General features: G+C 47.9%; 2 protein-coding genes across 2 annotated transcripts in view; both read right to left on the reverse strand.

The window, feature by feature from the left end:
• The window catches only part of LOC141121614 (uncharacterized), a 257821-nt gene that overhangs the window by 179859 nt on the left and 55131 nt on the right, over nt 1–22831 (reverse strand). The window lies entirely within an intron of this gene.
• On the reverse strand, nt 14028–21573 carry LOC141121608 (gastrula zinc finger protein XlCGF66.1-like). The gene is made up of 6 exons (XM_073611261.1): nt 19367–21573; nt 19104–19238; nt 18894–19017; nt 18680–18777; nt 18449–18590; nt 14028–17716 (listed from the first exon to the last, which is right to left on the reverse strand). Exons 1-6 carry the CDS (start codon nt 19430–19432, stop codon nt 17061–17063), a joined length of 1221 nt encoding a protein of 406 aa, XP_073467362.1. The 5' UTR covers nt 19433–21573; the 3' UTR covers nt 14028–17060.

Here is a 22831-nt window from a genome sequence, read left to right on the forward strand (position 1 = left end):
TGGTCAGAGTGGAGGGATGTAGAGGTGTGGTCAGAGTGGAGGGATCTAGAGGTGTGGTCAGAGTGGGTGTATCTGGGGGTGTGGTCAGAGTGGGTGTATCTGGGGGTGTGGTCAGAGTGGAGGGATGTAGAGGTGTGGTAAAAGTGGAAGGATCTGGAGGTGTGGTCAGAGTGGGGGTATCTGGGGGTGTGATCAGCGTGGGGGTATATAAAATAAAATCTTATTACCTCCTCTACTGCCACAGCAATGTATCCTCTGTACTTCCTGCCACACAGAAAGTCCTGTCTGTATCTGATATCACTTCCTGTCTTGTCCTGACATCTCTTCCTGTCTGTATTCTATAGCAACTTTCTGTCTGGGTAGAAGTGAGGTCACCACCTTGGGGAGCTCAGAGGAACAGCAAGCCTGAAAAAACATCTCATAGGTGTCTGTTTTCAAGCAGCGGAAAATAACCACTGCTGAGTTCTCCGGCATTCTCAGAGGAGACTGCTCTCCTCAGTACTTCATACTACACATCATACTAGGGTTGCACCAATACCGATACTAGTATCGGTATCAGCGCCGATACTGAGTATTTGCCCGAGTACTTGTACTCGGGCAAATGCTCCCAATGCTTCACCCGATACCTGCACCCCGGAAGTCAGTGGGCAGGCGGAGTGGGTGGGAGAAGGCGGAGCGCGGGCCCAGGGTTCATTTGGAGGTGTGGTCAGAGTGGAGGGATCTGGAGGTGTGGTCAGAGTGGAGGGATCTAGAGGTATGGTCAGAGTGGAGGGATCTAGAGGTATGGTCAGAGTGGAGGGATCTAGAGGTGTGGTCAGAGTGGAGGGATCTAGAGGTGTGGTCAGAGTGGAGGGATCTAGAGGTGTGGTCAGAGAGGAGGGATCTAGAGGTGTGGTCAGAGTGGAGGGATCTAGAGGTGTGATCAGAGTGGAGGGATCTAGAGGTGTGGTCAGAGTGGAGGGATCTGGAGGTGTGGTCAGAGTGGAGGGATCTTGAGGTGTGGTCAGAGTGGAGGGATCTAGAGGTGTGCTCAGAGTGGAGGGATCTAAAGGTGTGCTCAGAGTGGAGGGATCTAGAGGTGTGGTCAGAGTAGATGGATCTAGAGGTGTGGTCAGAGTGGATGGATCTAGACGTGTGGTCAGAGTGGAGGGATCTAGAGGTGTGCTCAGAGTGGAGGGATCTTGAGGTGTGGTCAGAGTGGAGGGATCTTGAGGTGTGGTCAGAGTGGAGGGATCTTGAGGTGTGGTCAGAGTGGAGGGATCTGGAGGTGTGGTCAGAGTGGAGGGATCTTGAGGTGTGGTCAGAGTGGAGGGATCTAGAGGTGTGCTCAGAGTGGAGGGATCTAAAGGTGTGCTCAGAGTGGAGGGATCTAGAGGTGTGGTCAGAGTGGATGGATCTAGAGGTGTGGTCAGAGTGGAGGGATCTAGAGGTGTGGTCAGAGTGGATGGATCTAGAGGTGTGGTCAGAGTGGAGGGATCTAGAGGTAGAGCTGCCACCTCATCCCTTTAAACCCGAACACATATGAATTACTCAGGTTCTGAGACTAATTTAATGCAGATAAGGCACCAAGTGAGTTTAATTACCACCTTAATCAGCCATAGAACCTGTGTGATTCATATGGGATCGGGTTTAAAGGGATGAGGTGGCAACCATATCTGGAGGTGTGGTCAGAGTGGAGGGATCTGAGGTGTGATCAGGGTGGGGGTATAGAAAGTAAAATCTTATTACCTCCTCTACTGCCACAGCAATGTATCCTCTCTACTTCCTGCCACACGGAAAGTCCTGTCTGTATCTGATATCACTTCCTGTCTTGTTCTGACATCACTTCCTGTCTGTCTTCTATAGCAAATTTCTGTCTAGGTAGCAGTGAGATCACCACCTTGTGGAGCTCAGAGGAACAGCAAGCCTGAAAAACATCTCATAGGTGTCTGTTTTCCAGCAGCGGAAAATAACCATTGCTGAGTTCTCCGGCATTCTCAGAGGACACTGCTCTCCTCAGTACTTCATACTACACATCATGTTAATAAAATAATAGTGTTAAAGCCCCCCCTACACAATATATATATATATATATATATATATATATATATATATATATATCTACATAAATATCTGGTGGGATATCTGGAGGTGCGATTATTATTTTACAGGATTTATATAGCGCCAACAGTTTGCGCAGCGCTTTATGACATGAGGGCAGACAGTACAGTTACAATACAATTCAATACAGGAGGGATCAGAGGGCCCTGCTCATTAGAGCTTACAATCTAGAAATCAGGGTTTAAAGATCGGGTGGGGGACCTGGAGGAGTGATCAGAATGGAGAGATCTGGTGGGTGATCTGGAGGTATGATCAGAATGGAGAGATCTGGTGGGTGATCTGGAGGTGTGATCAGAGAGGAGGGATCTGGAGGTTTTATCAGAATGAAGGGATCTGGTGGGTGATCTGGAGGTGTGATCAGAGTGGAGGGATCTGGAGGTGTGATCAGAGAGGAGGGATCTGGAGGTGTGATCAGAATGGAGAGATCTGGTGGGTGATCTGGAGGTGTGATCAGAGAGGAGGGATCTAGAGGTTTTATCAGAATGAAGCGATCTGGTGGGTGATCTGGAGGTGTGATCAGAGAGGAGGGATCTGAAGGTTTTATCACAGTTAAGGGTTATGGTGAGGGATCTGGAGGTGTGATCAGAGTGGAGGGATCTGGAGGTGTGATCAGAGAGGAGGGATCTGGAGGTGTGATCAGAATGGAGAGATCTGGTGGGTGATCTGGAGGTGTTATCAGAGAGGAGGGATCTGGAGGTTTTATCAGAATGAAGCGATCTGGTGGGTGATCTGGAGGTGTGATCAGAGAGGAGGGATCTGAAGGTTTTATCACAGTTAAGGGTTATGGTGAGGGATCTGGAGGTGTGATCAGAGTGGAGGGATCTGGAGGTGTGATCAGAGAGGAGGGATCTGGAGGTGTGATCAGAATGGAGAGATCTGGTGGGTGATCTGGAGGTGTTATCAGAGAGGAGGGATCTGGAGGTTTTATCAGAGTGAAGGGATCTGGTGGGTGATCTGGAGGTGTGATCAGAGAGGAGGGATCTGGAGGTTTTATCAGGGTAGAGGAATATGGTGGGTGATCTGGAGGTGTGATCAGAGTGGAGGGATCTGGGGGTGTGATCAGAGTGGAGGGAATCTGGGGGTGTGATCAGAATGTAGGAATCTGGGGGGATCTTGGGGGTGTGATCACAGTGTGGGGGGGGGGGGGTATCTGGGGGTGTGATCATGGTGGGAGTATCTGAAGGTGTGTGTTCATAGTGAGGGTATCTGGAGAGTGTGATCAGGGTGGGGTACCTGGGGTATGATCAGAGTGAGGGGGTATCTAGGGGTGCGATCAGAGTGAGGGTATATAGGGGTGTGATCAGTGGGGGGTATCTGGGCATGTGATCAGAGTGGGGGAATCTGGGGGTGTGATCAGGTTGGGGGTATCTGGGCTGTGTAATCAGGGTGGAAGTATCTAAGGTGCGTAATCAGGGTGGTGGTATCTGGGCTGTGTAATCAGGGCGGGGATATCTGGGGGGTGTGATCAGGGTGGAGGGATCTGGTGGGTAATCTGGAGGTGTGATCAGCAAGGTGGGATCTAGAGGTGTCATCAGAGTGGAAGGATCTGAAGGTGTGATCAGAGTGGAGGGATATGGAGGTGTGATCAGAGTGGGAATATCTGGGTGTGTGTAATCATAGTGAGGGTATCTGGAGAGTGTGATCAGGGTAGAGGTATCTGGGGGGGGTGATCAGAGTGGGGAGGTATCTGAGGGTGTGATCAGAGTTAGGGTATCTAAAAGTGTGTTCAGTGGGGGGTGTGATCAGAGTGGGGGCATCTGAGTGTGTGATCAGGGTGGGGGTAACTGGAGTGTGTGATCAGGGTGGAGGTCTCTGGGCTGCGTAATCAGGGTGGGGGTATCTGGGGTGTGTGATCAGGGTGGAGGGATATGGTGGGTGATATGGAGGTGTGATAAGAGAGGAGGGATCTGGAGCTGTTATCAGAGTGGAGCGATCTTGTGGGGGATCTGGAGGTGTGATCAGAATGGAGGAATCTGAGGGGGGATCTTGGGGGTGCGATCACAGTGGGGGGAGTATCTGGGGGTGTGATCATGGTGCGGGTATTTGAGGGTGTGTGATCATAATGAGGGTATCTGGAGAGTGTGATCACAGTAAGGGGGTATATAGGGGTGTGATCAGAGTCAGGGTATCTAGGGGTGTGATCAGTGAGGGGGGGGGGTATCTGGGGGTGTGATCAGAGTGGGGGGATCTGGTGGGTGATCTGGAGGTGTGATCAGCAAGGAGGGATCTGGAGGTGTTATCAGAGTGGAAGGATCTGGTGGGGGATTTGGAGGTGTGATCAGATCTGGGGGGATCTGGAGGTGTTATCAGAGTGGGGGTATCTGGGTTTGTGTAATCATAGTGAGGGTATCTGGGGAGTGTGGGGGTGGGGGTATCTGGAGGTGTGATCAGAGTGAGGGTATCTAGAGGTGTGATCAGTGGGGGGTATCAGGGGAGTGTGATCAGGGTGAGGGTATCTGGGGTGTGTGATCAGGGTGGGGTTATCTGGGTGGTGTGATCAGGGTGGGGGTATTTAGGGTGTGCAATCAGGGTGGGGGTATCTGGGCTGCGTAATAAGGGTGGGGGTATCCTAGGTGTGGGATCAGGGTGGAGGTATCTGGTGGGTGATCTGGAGGTGTGATACGAGAGGAGGGATCTGAAGGTGTTATCAGAGTGGAAGGATCTGGTGGGGAATCTGGAGGTGTGATCAGAGTAGAGGGATCTGGGGGGGATGTGGAGGTGTGATCAGAGCAGAGGGATGGGGGATCTGGAGGTGTGAACAGAGTGGAGGGGAGGAGGGATCTTGGGGTGTGATCAGAGTGGAGGATCTGGTGGGGGTTCTGGGGGTGTGATCAGAATGGAGGTATCTGGGGGGATCTTGGGGGTGTGATCACAGTGCGGGGAGTATCTGGGAGTGTGATCATGGTGGGGGTATCTAGGGGTGTGTGATCATAGTGAGGGTATCTGGAGAGTGAGATCAGGGTGGGGGTATCTGGGGGTGTGATCAGAGTGAGGGTATCTCGGGGTGTGATCAGTGGGGGGTATCTGGGGGTGTGTGATCAGAGTGGGGGCCTCTGGGATGTGTGATCGGGGTGGGGGTATCTGGGCTGTGTAATTAGGGGGGTATCTGGGCTGTGCAAACAGGGCATGGGTGTCTGGGGGGTGTAATCAGGGTGGGGGTATCTGGGAGGGTGATCAAAGTGGGGGGTATCTAGGGGGTGTGATTAGAGTGAGGGTATCTGGGGGTGTTATCAGGTTATGGGGTATCTGGGGGTGTGATCAGGGTGGGGGTATCTGGGGGGTGTAATCAGAGTGGGGGGTATCTGGGGATGTTCAGGATGGCGGTACCTGGGGTGTATGATCAGGGTGGGGTTATCTGGGGGGTGTAATGAGAGTGAGGGGATATCTGGGGGTGTGATCAGAGTGGGGGTATCTGAAGGGTGGGGCTATCTGGGGGTATGATCAGAGCGGGGGCATCTGGGGGGGTGTGATCAGAGTGGGGGTATATGGGAGGGGTGATCAGAGTGGAGGGCAATCTGGGGGGGTATCTGGTGGTTGTGATCAGTGTGTGAATATCTGTGGGGTTGATCAGAGTGGGGGGGGTATCATGGGGTGTGATCAGGGTTTGGGGTATCTAAAAGTCCAAAAGTTAGGGGGAGCAAATCACTTGCTTTGCCCTGGGTGCTGACAACCCACGCTATGCCACTGGGTGGACTTTGGTAGAAGAGCCGTTCAAGCCTCTGTCGCGTCTTAATATTAAAATTAATTTGTCAAGCATTATCCATCCAGCCTTTCAGGTAACTATTTATGACAGGTACACTGCCATGTGGGCACCAGGAAAATTGTTTCCTTGTCAAAAGAAGTTTATTGAGTATACAATGTTATAAAGATACATAAAGTAAGTTTACAAGGATCTATAAAGTAAGCTCATTGTTTTACAGTAGGGTTTATATAGGTAAATATCATGAAATTTCAAATATTAAACATTGGGTTCACGTAAACCTAAATTAAAGATATATATAATTTCCTTAGTTACTTTTGTAGGTATTTAAATGATTTATACCTACTATACATATTGTTTACAAGTAGAGTGTATATAGGTCAAATAAATTCTGATAATGAGCTTTAATCGTAAGGTGGAGAAAAGGAAAGAGAAAGAAGAAAAAGGGTTGAAAGGTAGAGGTATGGTCCACAAGGTTGTCCCGCTCGTCAGTTTATTATTCTTTTTAGTTCTCTTTGAAGCCTTAGAATGGGTGTCACTGTAAGTCATTTAATCTGTTACCATGGCAACAGGACAGAGTTATTGAAGTTTGACAGGAACTGTTGTTTTATCCAAGGATGCCAAAGTTTTTCAAATTTTGGAATTTGATTTTGATCGATGGCTACCATCTTAGCATGGGACATTGTATTATTCATTCTGTGAATTGTTTCTGCTAGTACCAATGTAGGAGATTTCCATGCCTTGGCCACTGTTTGTTTTGCAGCCGTTATTAGTTGGATCATAAGTTTGAATTGAGAGAGTGTTAACCATTCCGGTTTTAGATTAAGTAAAGTTAAATATGGATCTGGTTGTATTATTTTTTTAAATATTTTAGATGCAATCACGAAGACTTCCTTCCAGAAGGTTTGGATTACTGGGCACGTCCACCATATGTGTAAATATGTGCCTATTTCTGGGCATCCTCGAAAACAAAGAGCTGAGGTATTAGGTGAATATTTTGCCACTCTAGCGGGTACAAGGTACCAGCGAGTTAGGACTTTATAATTTGTCTCCAGTGCTAAGATGTTGGGTGAAGATGACTTAGATGTGAGCCATATGTTAGACCAGTCCGTGTCTTCTAAAGTTCGTCCCAGGTCCTCCTCCCACCTCTGAACGTAAGAGGGTCTATTAAGATTTGCTACTCCATATAATTGATTATACAGTGATGAAATTGTACCTTTAGCAAATGGATCTTTTGTACAGATTGATTCAAAAATGGATAATTGGGATAATGGTATATCCCCCTTTAGGAATGGTGTATAGAAATTTTTGATTTGGAGATATCTAAATATCTCAGAGTTTGGTAGATCATATTTTTCTCTAAGCGATGGGAATGAAAGGAATGATTTAGATGCTATGAAGTCATTTAGTGTCTGAATGCCTGATGTTGTCCAAGCTTTAAAAGAATTTGGGTAGATCCATGCCGGATAAAAGGCCGGATTTCTGATAAAAGCAGGAAAATTGTTTCATATACTTACCATAATTTTCCTTTCCTGGTGCCCATCCATTGGAGCGTACATGCCCACCCCTTTTTTAGCACTGACATGGAAAAAAAGAGTTTTAAATTGCCAGCAAATTAAATTTCCCTGTCAACTTCTTTTTAACCACTTGCCTACCAGGCACTTACACCCCCTTCCTGCCCAGCCCATTTTTCAGCTTTCAGCGCTGTCGCACTTTGAATGACAATTGCGCGGTCATGCTACACTGTACCCAAACAAATTTTTTATCATTTTCTTCACACAAATAGAGCTTTCTTTTGGTGGTATTTAATCACTGCTGGGTTTTTTATTTTTTACAAAACAAAAAAGGACTAAAAATTTTGGAAAAAATATTTTTTTTAAACTTTTTTTCTGTTAGTAAATTTTGTAACTAAGTAATTTTTCGCCTTCGCTGATGTGCGCTGATGAGGTGGCACCGATGGGCACTGATAGGCTGAATTGGTGGGCATTGATGAGCTGGCACTTATGGGCACTGATGAGGTGGCACTGATGAGGAGGCACTAATATGTCACACTTATGGGCACTGATAGGTGGAACTGATCTGTGGCACTGATGGGCACTGTTAGGTGGCACCGATGGGCACTAATAGGCGGCACTGGTGGGCATCGATAGGCTGCAGTGGCGGGCACTGATAGGCGGCACTGGTGGGCACAGATAGGCGGCACGGATAGGCGGTACAGATGGGCACTGATGGGTGGAACTGATCTGTGGCACTGATGGGCACTGTTAGGTGGCACCAATGGGCACTAATAGGCGGCACTGGTGGGCACCGATAGGTTGCAGTGGCGGGCAATGATAGGCAGCACTGGTGGGCATGGATAGGCAGCACGGATAGGTGGCATGGATAGGCGGTACAGATGGGCACTGATGGGCATTGATGGGTGGCACTGATGGACGACACCGATGGGCAGCAGTGATGGGCATTGATGGGCAGCACTGATAGGTGGCACTGATTGCCAGCACTGACTGGCATGGCTAATGGGCACTGATTTATGGTACTTGTGGGCACTGCATTGGTGGGCACTGTATTGTTACACTATATTTATTGTAATCAGGGCACAGATGATCAGTGCCCTGATTGCATCCCTAGATGTCCCCCTGTGAGGAGATGCTGCTGATCAGCTCTCCTCGCCTCACGCTCTGTCAGTGTGAGGCGAGGAGAGCCGATTACCGCCATCTCCGTGTTTACATGTGACCGGCTGTGATTGGACACAGCCGATTACATGGTTAAAGAGCCGCGGGCACGGCTCTTTACATAGATCGGGGTCGCAGTTAGACATCAAAGAAATCCTGGACAGCCGCACTCCAAAAATATTTGCCTTTATTCAATGAAGTGTCATCCAAAATACAGGTCACAGCAAAGTGGAACAAAGCTTACGCGTTTCACACTACACAGAGTGCTTAGTCATAACTCAAACGCATAAGCTTTGTTCCACTTTGATGTCTAACTGCTACAGCATTGGCAGCACCTGGACTTCTAGACTGAAGGAGATGCCTTTTACTCTGATCTGAATCACCTGGATACTCTCTCTCTACATAGATCGGGGTCGCGCCGTGTCCTAGCAACATGGCGCGGCCGCGATCACTGCGCTGCGTGCCCCCACGGGCACGCGAGGGCGGCTGTTCTGGGACGTCATCATATTTGACAGTGAGCGGGCGGCAACCAGTTAAAAGAAAAAATGGCACATAAACACCATAGGTCCCCTATGGGTCTGTTATGTATTGTGATGGAACTCTGGATGGGTCTGTGAGCAATTTGTTTCCTAATTCAATCTTCAGCCTGGGTAGCCAGAAAAATAGGAGGACTAGCATTAGGGCTGCGCATCTTCACTGGTCTCACGATTCGATTCGATTACGATTATCTGGTCAACGATTCAATTCGATTCCGCGATGTATCACGATGCATCACGATTACCGACGAGCTCCCACTTCCGCTTGGGCTGCCTAGGCGGCCCTTCTTCCCTGCAATCTTCTGGGACACATCACAGTTCCCAGAAGATTGCCCGGCTGTGCAGGACAGTGCAGTGCGACATGCGCACCTGGCTGTGAAGCTGCAAGCTGTCACAGCCGGATGCCCACAGTAGTATTGCCAGCGCCGTGGACAGGCAGGGGAGAGAATGGAGGGTTTGGGTGGCCACGTCGCTGGATTGTGGGACAGGTGAGTGTCTTTTTATTAAAAGTCAGAAGATACACTTTTTTTGTAGCTGCTGACTTTTAATAAACAATAAATTTACTAGGTGGCCCCTCCCTGCCAGCGATCTTCTGGGTCCCAGAAGATGGGCTGGCCAATGGCAGAGCGCAGTGCGGCTTGTGCAGTCTGCGCCCGGCTGTGAAGCCATAAGCTGTCACAGGCGGGTGTCACTGCCCACAGTAGATATGACGGCGCCGAGGAGAGGGAGAGGAGCGAGGCTCCGTGCGGCCGCATCGATGGACCGTGGGACAGGTGAATGTCTGATTATTAAAAGTCAGCAGCTACACTTTTTGTAGCTGCTGACTTTTAATAAACTAAAAAAACGGGTGGAACTCCACTTTACGTAGTGCACTAATCTGGTGCACAACAAGGTACAGGAATTCACACACACGGCTGCTGGAAGGTCAGGAGGGATTACAATCCACAACTGACAAACAGCCCCGTGAAGTTCCTCTACTGTCTCTGTGACATTTCTCTGGGCTCCCCTGTTTGCACCTTCCAGCACACTAGGAGTTAACACAGTGGAATGTGCAAACTGGGAGGGGGGCAGAGAAATAATGTCACACAGCACATGTAGGAGACAGTGTAAGTAGAATACAAACACACTTGTACTCTACATACAGCTGATAAAATACCTGTGTGGTAAAAAAAAATGCAGTTAAAATCCATGCTGTATCTGCATTTTAAAATTTATGCAGCTGCATATCTTATTTTTGTCTGTGTAAATATAAATAACTGTGTCTTTGTCAAAATGGCTTTTGTTAATAAATACAATTGTAATCCATTAAGTGGTGATCGCTGTGTGTGTTTTTTTTTTTAAATATATGCATCATACCTCGTTTTTTTAGTCTGTGTGTAAAACTGTATAAGCCGGTCATGTGACTGCTCAGTCCGGTCCGCATCTCTCTCCTCTGTCTCATGTCTCTGTGATTCTCCTGATGTCAGTGGGAGTTCTCAGCCCCGCCCACCAACTGTAGCTATCAGATCAGAAGAGAGGCGGGCGGGGCTGCGGTCAGGAGGGACAGAGAGGAGAGGGGCGGGCCGGACCGAGCAGTCACATGTACGCCGGATATACAGTTATATACACAACTAAAAACGAGGTATGAAGCTACATATATTTAAAAAAAAAACACATACAGCGATCACCACTGAATGGATTACTATTGAATTTAATAGCAAAAGCCATTTTGACAAAAAACGCTTGGGGTACACTTCCGGGAGGGGCGGGGCAAGTCGGGATGACGTCACACCCGACATCGATGTTTAGGGGTGCTTGCATCGATGCCGCATCGGGGACCCCCGAATCGCGATGCATCGATGCAGCGATTAAATTCCACACCCCTAACTAGCATGCACCACCCCTCCACCCCCTCTGGACAATACCAGGGCACATGCCCTCAACTCTTGCCCCCTGTTTGTGGGAATTTGCATGTGGGGGGCTTATAGGAATTTGGAAGCCACTTGCCCAAAAATCACGTACCTGTACATCATTTTGCTCAAGTGGTTGTACCAGAGTGATGCCTGTAGCTGCAGGCATCACCCTAATACCGTTTTTTAGAGCCGGCGGTTGGCTTTCTTGAAGAAACAACTGATACAGCTAAGCAGCCACTCATCTGTTATTGCAAGCAGTAGGAGGGGACGCCCCCCCTCCCACCGCCTTCCACGGCTCGCCGGATGGGTCGGTTGGCTGGAGACCTGAACATAGCCAGAATCAGCTTTGATGGGATCTCCGATGTAGTAACCTGTTGTGACCTCCCTTCCGGTTTACTCGGCAGCCAACAGCGCCAGTTTAAAAAAATCCACAGTATATCAGCTGCAAGTGGTTAATAAACTTTATTTTACTCATAATCTGATTCCAGCTTCCTTAGGCCTAGCCCACTGATCTGGTCATCCCTGCTGTCTCTGGATATTCAACATGCCTTACATAACACGGAGGCCACTAACAACCACATCGGCTGCACTCGGGAACTGGGGAGTGTCTGATCTCAGCATTTGCTGGCTTTTTATGTAAGATGCATCCAGAGGAGGAGATCTATTGTGTGTTATTGGCAATAGAGGAGAAAGATTTTTGCCGCCAGATTTTGCTGCCCAGTGAAAAAAGCCACCTTGAAACATGTAGACGCTCTCTCTCCACTTCCTGTCATCATCACCCAGTTGAGAGAGAGGTGCTGGTTGGAGCCCTAGACATATTGCTACACCAGCTGCCTATGTTCCAGCCTGATCCCTGCAAGTTGTACTTCCACCAGCAGTTTCTCGGCCGAACTCTGATTCAGCAAGCTGTTTGCCTGCTGAGTTCTGCAGCCTCACGGTGATCCTATGGTGGTCTATATGAGTTTATGACAAGTTTTGATCCACTTTTAATAATGGAGTGCATTTTTATTGTCTTTTATTCTTTTTAATAAATCTCTACACCTAGATGGAGGTGCCCTCTTGTGTTTGTTTTTGACAACCACTGTTCAGCCTGATCCAGTGCCAGTTCCTGCCTCCATGCCTGCTGCCTTAGACTAGTCTGCCTCTATGCGTGCTGCCTCAGACCAGTTTGCTTCCATGCCAGCTGCTTCAGTCAAGCCTGATCCAGTGCCAGCTGTTTCAATCCAGTCTGTTCCAGTGCCTGCTGCTCCAGTTCAGCCTGTTCCAGTGATTGCTGCTTCAGTCCAGCCCACTTCTATGCTTGCTGCTCCAGTCCAGCCTGCTTCCATGTCTGCTAATTCAGTCCAGCCTGCTTCCATTCCTGCTGCTCCAGTCCAGCCTGCTTCCATGCCTGCTGCTCCAGTCCAGCCTGCTTCCATGCCTTCTGTTTAAGTCCAGCCTGCTGCCAATACCTGCTGCCCCAGTCCAGCCTGCTACCATGTATGCTACTTCAGTCCAGCCTGCTTCCATGTCTGCTACTTCAGTCCAGCCTGCTTCCATGTCTGCTACTTCAGTCCAGCCTGCTTCCATGCCTCCTGCTCCAGTCCAGCCTGCTTCCATGCCTTCTGCTCCAGTCCAGCCTGCTGCCAATACCTGCTGCTCCAGTCCAGCCTGCTTTCATGCCTGCTGCTGCAGTCTAACCTACACTAATTACTCCTGTCAGGTCATGCCTGTCCCTGTATCAGCTACCTCAGTTCAGAATGGTACTGCATCAACTATGGGTCAGTCTGCTCCATACTCTGCCTCAGTTCTGACTATGGTCCTTTCATATTTGGGACTCTCTGTACCCTGGCTGTACTCAGGCCTTCCTAAGAAGTTCCATTCATCCTTGGGACATACCGACTCACTTAGCCAAGTGGGGCTCTCCACCACTGCTTAAAGCCACTGTGCACCAAGCCCATGTTCCGGCCACCAGCTTGACTTTGCTGATACCTCTCCTGCTGTCCAGTCTGACTCTACTGATCTTCTACCTGCTATTCAGTCTGACTCAATTGATCCTATGTCTCCTGGAGTCTACAGACTCCACTAATCCTATTCAATGTCTTCACTGATCCTCTGTTTACTGTCTGTGTGTCCGCTGACCCTGTGTCTGATGCCCAGCCTGCCTCTGCTGATCCTGTGTCTGCTACCCACCCTGCCTCAGCTGATCCTGTGCCTAATGCCCAGTCTGCCTCTGCTAATCCCATGTCTAATGCCCATCCTGCCTCTGCTGATCCTGTGTCTGTTGCCCAGCCTGACTCTGCTTATCCTGTGTCTGCTGCCCAGCCTGCCTCTGCTGATCCCATGTCTGCTGCCCAGCCTGCCTCTGCTGATCCCATGTCTGCTGCCAGCCTGCCTCTGCTGATCCTGTGTCTGCTGCCCAGCCTACCTCTGCTGATCCCATGTCTGCTGCCCAGCCTACCTCTGCTGATTCCGTGTCTGCTGCCCAGCCTGCCTCTGCTGATCCTGTGTTTGCTGCCCAGCCTGCCTCTGCTGATCCTGTGTCTGCTGCCCAGCCTACCTCTGCTGATCCTGTGTCTGCTGCCCAGCCTACCTCTGCTGATCCCGTGTCTGCTGCCCAGCCTACCTCTGCTGATCCCATGTCTGCTGCCCAGCCTACCTCTGCTGAATTTGTATCTGCTGCACAGCCTGACTCTGCTGATCCTGTGCCTGCTGCCCAGCTTGTCTCTGCTGATCCCGTGTCTGCTGCCCAGCCTACCTCTGCTGATTCCGTGTCTGCTGCCCAGCCTGCCTCTGCTTATCCTGTGTCTGCTGCCCAGCCTACCTCTGCTGATCCCGTGTCTGCTGCCCAGCCTGCTTCTGCTGATCCTGTGTTTGCTGCCCAGTTTGTCTCTGCTGATCCCGTGTCTGCTGCCCAGCCTGCATCTGCCGATCCTGTGTTTGCTGCCCAGCTTGTCTCTGCTTATCCTGTGTCTGCTGCCCTGCCTCCCTCTGCTGACCCTATGCCCACTGCCCAGCCAGTCTCTGGTACTAAGGTCAAGCTCTGGAAAGCTGTTGGGTCTGATACTTCTGAGTCTCCACATTGTCAAGAAGTTTACACGATTAATCAAGTCATTAATATTGATTATTTAATTAACCGATATACCACAGGGCTTCCAGCTTTTCATTATATTAAATTAACATAAAATAAGTAAGTGTAGAGATTGTTAAGCACAATAAAATTCTTAGTGAAAGTATGCACTCCATAACAATAAAATAAATAACCATTTATTCACCATTAAGTCGCTAACAATCACCTATATATAAGTCTGATTTATCGTAAGACATAGACAGTTAATTTAATATGACGTAACTACACAATAATTAGTATGACAAAAAATTTCAACCTAGGAACTTTAATTTTCATTTAGAAGGTACCATCTCCACTGTCTCAGAATACAAGCAGTTGGACTATACCAGCAGACAACAAGGTCCATCCAATCAGACCTTCCCCTCAGTTTCAGTGTATGTCTTTGGAAAACAATTCTCCAAGGATCTTTCATTTTCACTTGTAACACTTGTGATACTAAGCTCATTGTAAGTTAATTCTGCATATCTCATTAAGGATTAATATTATTTATAATTTAATATCAGAAAAACCCTGACAATGTTCGTGGCATGTCTGGCATGGGTTACCCATCTGGTCTGAGATTCCTACACCTGCCTTGCCTAAGATCCTTTTGCAGACATTCTATTGCGCCAAAGGCTGGTGGTCCAGACACTCACTCCGAATTCGACAACTGCACTTGTTATAACAGCTCCAGTATTAGAGGTCTTCTGGGGAAGGGCAGAGTGCCATTTGAACTTTTCCCTAGCTCAGGCAAAATCTCTATAACTCCGGTTGTGTTAAGGGACCTGGGATGGGTAACCAGTGTTTCGGAATTACCAGGGTGGGCGTTAAAATGCAAAGCAGTTTCTAGCAACCAGAGTAGAAGCTAAGGCGGGAAATGTCAAATTACAATGGAACACCCTGGTGTCAGGGTACTTGTATGGGTTAAGGACTCTAGTGCTAAACCTTCACGTGGCCAATGGGATCCCAGCATTGAGATGTAGCACCTATTAAAGCAGTGGTCATCAACCCTGTCCTCAGGGCCCACTAACAGGCCAGGTTTGCAAGATAACTGAAATACATCACAGGTGATATCATTTGCTGCTCAGTGATTGCAGTATTCCAGTCTGCATCTCCCCAAGGTAATACATAAAACCTGGCCTGTTAGCGGGCCCTGAGAACAGGGTTGATGACCACTGTATTAAAGGATCCGATCAGTGGCACACCCAGCCAGTTTCCAGACCCCAGCGACAGGGAACTCAGCCAGTTTTCAGGCCCTGTCACTCGGGTATCCTGCACGTTGAAGGACTATGGCCTTAGGAAAGTCTTCAGACACTGATGCATGCATCTTCTCTTTGTTGGACTTATCCAGTGCAAGGGTCTTCCACCTAAAGCTGGCTGCTGGGAAGGTATATAATACCTCCCTTAGCTTTTATCAGTGCCTCAGTGTTCTGCCTGTAAGCCTTTTCCTTGCTTAATCCTGTATCATTTACCGTTTCTGATTTCCTGCATCCTGCTACCTCATCTTTTCTCCCCTTGTTCCTAGTCTCAGTCCTGGCCATTTTCTGTTTATGTGAGCTTCCCTCCATTTGTACATAGATTATAGTTAGGTTGTTGGATTGGGTATTTGCTTCACTGTCACAATTATTTTTCACTCTTGCTTTGTTTATGGTGTGTGGGTGTTGGATGGGTATTGTGTGCTTCAATAAACTCTACTTAATCATACTCAGTCTGATTCCAGCTTTCTTACGTGTAGCCCACCGATCTGGTCATCCCTGCTGCTGCTGCTGGATACCTGCATTCAGTATTCTTTACAAGGGCTGTATATGTCATGTTCTTGACCAGTGTACTCTGTATGCCGGGCTGTATATGATAAAACTCCTGACCACTACACTTTGTATGCTGGGCTGTAAATGACATATTCCTGACGACTGCACTCTGTTTCTTGGGCTATATATGACATGTTCCTGACCACTGCACAATATATACGCTGGGCTGTATGTGACATAACCCTGACCACTGCACTCTATACCCTAGGTTATATATTTTATTTCAGGTATTTATATAGTGGTCAATTTACACAGCACTTTATTATTATTATTATACAGGATTTATATAGCACCAACAGTTACATGTATATTGTACATTCACATCAGTCCCTGCCCTCAAGAAGCTTACAATCTAAGGCCCCTAGATCAGATTCCTACATACACATACTAGGGCCAGTTTAGACAGGAGACAGTTAACCTACCAGCGTGTCTTTGGAGTGTGGGAGGAAACCGGTGTACCCGGAGGAAACCCACGCAAATACAGTATATGACATGTTCCTGACCACTATACAACGGGGGGTTGCGTTTAGTGCAAAGTGGGAATATTAAGATTATCTTTGAACTCATAAGTGCATGACTATGATCTGTCATCAGAATGATGCCATGCCTGATGAAGGCAACCAAAGTGTCTATTTATAGAAAATTTGTTGGACGAACGTGATGAGCATTTCCCCAGCTGTGATATATTCAGGCCATAATTGAATTAACACCGTGATTTCCTATGATCATTAGCTCTATCTAGTGGTCATAATGAGGTATTTTTCTTGAAATACCTTCATCAGAAAAAAGAGCATGATAAGGCATTATGGTCATGGGCCAATTATCATAGGAAAATCACTGTATGAAAAAAATAAGTCTAATATTTCTCATGGCTGGGCAAATGTGTGTGACATTAGTTCAAATTTTTTTGTTTTTTTTTAAACAGACCTCTAAGCCTCTATACCACAAAATGTACTCCAATGAAAGGCAATGACTCAATTTTTATTTTTCTACTGCTATCAATGGACAACACGGTACAACACTTCATCCATGTCTTTGGTGATCTCTGATCTCCTTATGAACTGTTTTCTTACATGATGAAGATCAGCCATGGAGTATATCTGAGGTGTATATCAGGGTGTGCTTCTTCCCCACATGAGAGCTGTGATGTTCAGCAACATTCATATAGAAGACATTTCCCGCACTCAAGGCACTAATACACCTTGAGGGTTGTGTGGAATCCCTGATGTACAGGAAGACAGGACTTCAGTGAGGAACAATTCCCTCACTCAGGACAGGAAAGTGGCTTCTCCCCCGTGTGAGATCTCTGATGTCTGGAAAGAATGTACATCTGTGTAAAACATTTCCCACACTCAGAACAGGAATATGGCTTCTCACCTGTGTGCAGTTTCTGATGATTATAAAGATTGGACTTATCTGAAAAACATTTCCCACACTCAGGACAAGAGTACGGCTTTTCCCCCGTGTGAGTCCTCTGATGTTTGACAAGCTTCGGTTTTTGTACAAAACATTTCCCGCATTCAGAACAGAAATATGGCTTCTCTTCCATGTGCTGTCTCTGATGAATATAAAGACTGGACTTATCTGAAAAACATTTTTCGCATTCAGCACAGGAATATGGCTTCTCCCCCGTGTGACACCTCTGATGCCTGTGAAAATTGGACTTCACTGAAAAACATTTTCTGCACTCAGGACAAGAATAGGGTTTTTCCCCTGTGTGAGATCTCTGATGTATGTCAAATCCTGATTTTTGTACAAAACATTTCTCGCAATCAGGACAGGAATACAGCTTCTCACCTGTGTGCAATCGCTGATGTCTGGAATGGGAGGACTTGATTGAAAAACATTTCCTGCACCCAGAACAGGCATATGGTTTTTCCTCTTTGTGCAATCTCTGATGATTATAAAAATTTGACTTCTCTGAAAAACATTTTCCACACTCAGGACAGGTGTACAAGTTACATAGTTACATAGTAGGTGAGGTTAAAAAAAAGACACAAGTCCATCAAGTCCAACCTATGTGTGTGATTATGTGTCAGTATTACATTATATATCCCTGTATGTTACGGTCATTCAGGTGCTTATCTAATAGTTTCTTGAAGCTATCAATGCTCCCCGCTAAGACCACTGCCTGTGGAAGGGAATTGCACATCCTTGCCGCTCTTACAGTAAAGAACCCTCTACGTAGTTTAAGGTTAAACCTCTTTTCTTCTAATTTTAATGAGTGGCCACGAGTCTTGTTAAACTCTCTTCTGCAAAAAAGTTTTATCCCTATTGTGGGGTCACCAGTACGGTATTTGTATATTGAAATCATATCCCCTCTCAAGCATCTCTTCTCCCCTGTGTGAGATCTCTGACATGTAGAAAGATTGGACTCCGAGCAGGAATGTGGCTTTTCATCTGTGTGAGTTCTTTCATGCTCATTAAGACTGGATTTAAACAGAAAACATTTCCCGCACTCAGGACAGGAATACAGCTTCTCCCCCATGTGAGTTCTTTCATGCCTATTACGTTTGGATGTAGAATGGAAACACTTCCCGCACTCAGTACAGGAAAAGCTTTTATATGTTGGAAGGACAACACTGTCCCTCACAGTCTGAGGTTCCTCAGGATAAGTGGAGTGGAGGAATGTATTTAGTGTTAATGACCCACCTGTGCTGATCTCTGTAGGAGTGTCCTCCTCTGTAAATGTCCCTGTTATTCCATACTCCTCCATAGACTGCTGATCATCCCTCACATACGTCTCTTCTTCTTCTGCTTTATCCTCAACTTTAGAATCTCTCAGGTTTCCACTCTGAATATATAATAAAAATGACATCAATTGTAACAATGCAGATAATGTACAGATCCTAATGATACTATCAGTGATTGTTCCTCATCTACCTGATGATGGTGAGGGATGGTGTGATCTTCCTGTGTGGAATCCCGGGAATACAGAGGACGGGGACATCTCTCTGGTGGGTTCCCATTACTGGATCCATCTGTAGGAAACACACACACTGACTGAATACATTGTTTCTATGTGTTTATCAGATGATGGGGGATCTAGGTGGACCCTCCGTACTGCTCTCTCCTTTACAATAAAGTCTCCTCTTACCCGGTGATGTGAGGGGCGGCTGATTGTCCATCATGACGTCCTTGTAGAGATCCTTGTGTCCTTCTAAATACTCCCACTCCTCCATGGAGAAATAGACAGTGACATCCTGACACCTTATAGGAACCTGACACACACAATGATACAGTCACCATCCAGACACATCCCTTGTCTGTTACTGGATAATGTCCCAGAATTCCCAGCACCGCTCACCTCTCCTGTCAGCAGCTCCATCATCTTCTTAGTGACTTCTAGAATCTTCTGCATGTTGTGTCTCTCAGGTTTTAAGGAGTCACATGGAGGCACTGTGATGGCCATATGATCGCCTGACTTCACAATACGAAACATCTGCAAAAAAAAAAAAAACAGTAATATCATGTGACTCTACCAGAATTCTTCTCACCTCTCCAGTCAGGTCTGTGTTTTATTAACAGAGATAAGAGTGATATCATGTGACCTCCCAGAATCCTCCTCACCTCTCCGGTCAGCAGGTAGTTGATCTCCAGGGTGAGGTTTAGTATCTTCTCAGTCATGTGACTCATGTGGATATGAGGAGGGTAATAGGAGGGTTTATGTATATTGGAAAACTACTGCCCCACATTTAGTTTGGACTGTTTATTGTTTGCTACATTTTCATGAACCCAGAACAGCCCTCAAAACATAAAGTAAATTACACCACTCGTTTTTAAATGTCCCACTCCAGATCCAGCTTGGATCTAGGCTACCAAGTGGCACATCTTTGGCGGAAATAGTATAAAAAGTTAATATAAAGTTGGTAGTAGCTGGGGCAAAATGGGCAAATGCTGCAGTATGCAGCTCTCGAGGACTACCCAGGGCAAGATAAGAAATATGCTCAAGCAGAGTTCCATATCCCTGTCTGGTGAAGGTGCGTCTACACAATCTGTCCGACATAATGTTCCCATAGACACACCACTGTTCCGGGGACTTCCTGGCTGAATAAACCCAGTAAATACTCCCAGCCAGTCAAAGGATTTCAGGACCAAGCTCTCCTCCATGCTCTGACCAGGAGAAGCAGACAAAATCCTTGGATTATCCTCCATGGGCCATAATCAGTGGGTAGAAAACTAACCCATAGTCCCCTCCAAAAGCCCCTGTCCCGATTGGGTCTGTCACAGTCCCCACATGTCATTTCAGTGGAGGATGTTGATGGTGGAGTAGAGAGCTGTGGGGGAGGAGTCTGTTCTCTTCCCTCCAATGGCAGCCCAGTGTGTGTAGCAGGTCAGAAGGGGTGGGAGGTTTCCTCTGTTGGATGTCAAGTATACTGTAGTATCCAGGACATTGTACATAGTTGTGGTTAAGTTCCTGGTGCTCTGAATTCCAGCACTGGGCACTGCCAGACCCTGTGTCATGGGAAGGTATTTGACTGCCTCACTCCAACACATAGTACCAACCCCTGACCCTCTAGATCAGGGATACCGAATCAAAATTCACAGAGGTCCGATTTGAAAATTTTTATTCCAGTGATGGTCCACATCACAGCACCCTCCTTTTTTTCAGCTGTGATTCCCTTCGCATTACAGCCCCTGCAACCCTGGCCCCCCTTCACATCACAGTTCCCTGCACCTCTGGCACTCCTTCACATCACAGCCCCCTGCACCTTTGCCCCCATTCACTTCACAGCCCCCTACATCTCTATCCCCCCTTCACATCACAGTCTCCGGCACCTCAAGCCCCTTTTCACATCACAGCCCCATGCACCTCTGGTCCACCTTCACACTTTTAGCACAGATGTTCTCCTGGAACATGATCAAATCTACAGAATTGCCATTACATGGTTAGAGCTAGATTTTGATTATGAATGGGACCTACAACCAAAGGCAGGGAGAAAGAACTGGCTCCTAAATCATGGGACCGCAGTGGTCCAGATGGAACAGTAACTCAGTCCGCTATCTAGTGATTCCTGCTCTATATAATGATGCACATTCAGAGCTCCTCTAAGAACGAATGCCCACCAAGGGGCAAAGGACTGCTCTTCTTTATTCCACTTGGTATCTTGAAAAATTATATTTAAGCAGTGAGATGGCAAGAAGGTGAAGACTCTTTCTTTCCTGGCAGGAGTTTTGCAAGGAGGTCTGAAATGCAAGTGCAGGTGAGAGGACGATCAACAAATAAGAGCCCCCTCTCTACACTAGAATCCCTTTGAGTCTTACAGCCCCCTTTTCCCTCAGAGCCCTGCTGCCCACCAACCCTATCAAGAGCCCAGAGTCCTTCAGCCTCACTACCCCTCAGGGGCCCTAAAGTTCTCAGCCCCCTTATCCCGAGTGTTGGGCCCTACTAACCCCATAGGGGTATCTATAGTTCATCAGTCTATCCCTTACCCTTCACAGCCTCTCAGCTCCTCTACTTCCCTCAGAACCCTCAATATTTTCCTCCCTCGGACACCAGTGATGGAACATATTCTCCATGGCAGGCTGGGGAATGTTTTCTTCCTCCTGATCAGCAATGTAAGGGACTCTATGCTCCATACTCCTGACCCCTGCACTCCATCATTGTGTTGGCTGCATAGTGTAATGGTTGTCCATTTGCTCCCTGTGTAGGGTTACCACCTCATCCCTTTAAACCCGAACACATATGAGTTACACAGGTTCTGAGACTAATTTAATGCAGATAAGGCACCAAGTGAGTTTAATTACCACCTTAACCAGCCACAGAACCTGTGTAATTCAGTTGTGTTTGGGTTTTAAAGGGATGAGGTGGCAACCCTATGTTTGTGCATAGTTGCCAACAGTCCCAATTTTACCGGGACAATCCCGATTTTGGGACCCTCGTCCCGATCAGGGGCATCCTGATTCAGGATTTTGCCTTTTTTGTCCAGGGAAATCTGGAATGTTTGGCTCTGCAGCAGCTGGCTCCAACAAAATGAACGCCGGTGCCGCCGCTAGATCATTCCCCTTGTGTTCAGTGGAGAGGGGAGGGGGCTCAATCCGTGCAAGCCAATGAATCGGCTTCTCTCTTCACAATTCTGAAGCTGGGGTTAGCTGCACAGATCGGCCCCTCCCCTCTCCACTGAACACACAGCACCACTCGTGGAGTTTGCTCTGCTCTTGTCCCTCTCAGTGTAAAGCCCAGGCCAGCAGCGATGTAACTGTAATGTACAGGGGGAGGGTAGTAACTATGTACAGGGGGGGTTATTATGTACAGGGGGGGTTACTATGTACAGGGATGGTAACTATGCACAGGGGGGTAACTATGCACAGGGGGTAACTATGCACAGGGGGTAACTATGCACAGGGGGGGTAACTATGCACAGGGGGTAACTATGCACAGGGGGGTAACTATGCACAGGGGAGGTAACTATGCACAGGGGAGGTAACTATGCACAGGGGGGGTAACTATGCACAGGGGGGTAACTATGTATGGGGGGCAACTATTCACAGGGGATAGCTATGTACAAGGGGGTAACTAGGGGGAGAGGGGTAACTATGTACAGGGGGAGGGGGTAACTAAGTACAGGGGGGTAATTAGGGGGAGAGGGGTAACTATGTACAGGGGAGGGGGGTAACTATGTACAGGGGGAGATAACTATGGCTCTGCCTGGGACACTGATGTAAGGACTGAGGCTGGGGACATTGGTGTAAGAACTGACTCTGCTGGGGGCAACTGATGTAAGGAGGGACTCTGCTGGGGGCACCTGATCCAAGGAGGGACTCTGCTGGGGACATTGGTGTAAGGACTGACTCTGCTGGGGGCAACTGATGTAAGGAGGGACTCTGCTGGGGGCACCTGATCCAAAGAGGGACTCTGCTGGGGGCACCTGATGCAAGGAGGGACACTGCTGGGGGCACCTGACGCAAGGAGGGACATTGCTGGGGGCACCTGACGCAAGGAGGGACACTGCTGGGGGCACCTGATGCAAGGAGGGACACTGCTGGGGGCACCTAATGCAAGCACGGACTCTGCTGGGGGCACCTGATGCAAGG

Source organism: Aquarana catesbeiana, unplaced genomic scaffold (assembly GCF_042186555.1).
Source record: "Aquarana catesbeiana isolate 2022-GZ unplaced genomic scaffold, ASM4218655v1 unanchor226, whole genome shotgun sequence".
Taxonomy (NCBI): Eukaryota; Metazoa; Chordata; class Amphibia; order Anura; family Ranidae; genus Aquarana; species Aquarana catesbeiana.

Bases quoted from the DNA above. Each gene is read 5' to 3' on its own strand.
- LOC141121608 (XM_073611261.1), bottom strand. From the start codon at position 19,432: ATGAGTCACATGACTGAGAAGATACTAAACCTCACCCTGGAGATCAAC. The intron at 19,018-19,103 runs GTGAGCGGTGCT...TGTGTGTGTCAG, and splicing joins TGGAGCTGCTGACAGGAGAG to GTTCCTATAAGGTGTCAGGA. The intron at 17,717-18,448 runs GTGGGTCATTAA...AATGTTTTTCAG, and splicing joins TCCTACAGAGATCAGCACAG to AGAAGTCAAATTTTTATAAT.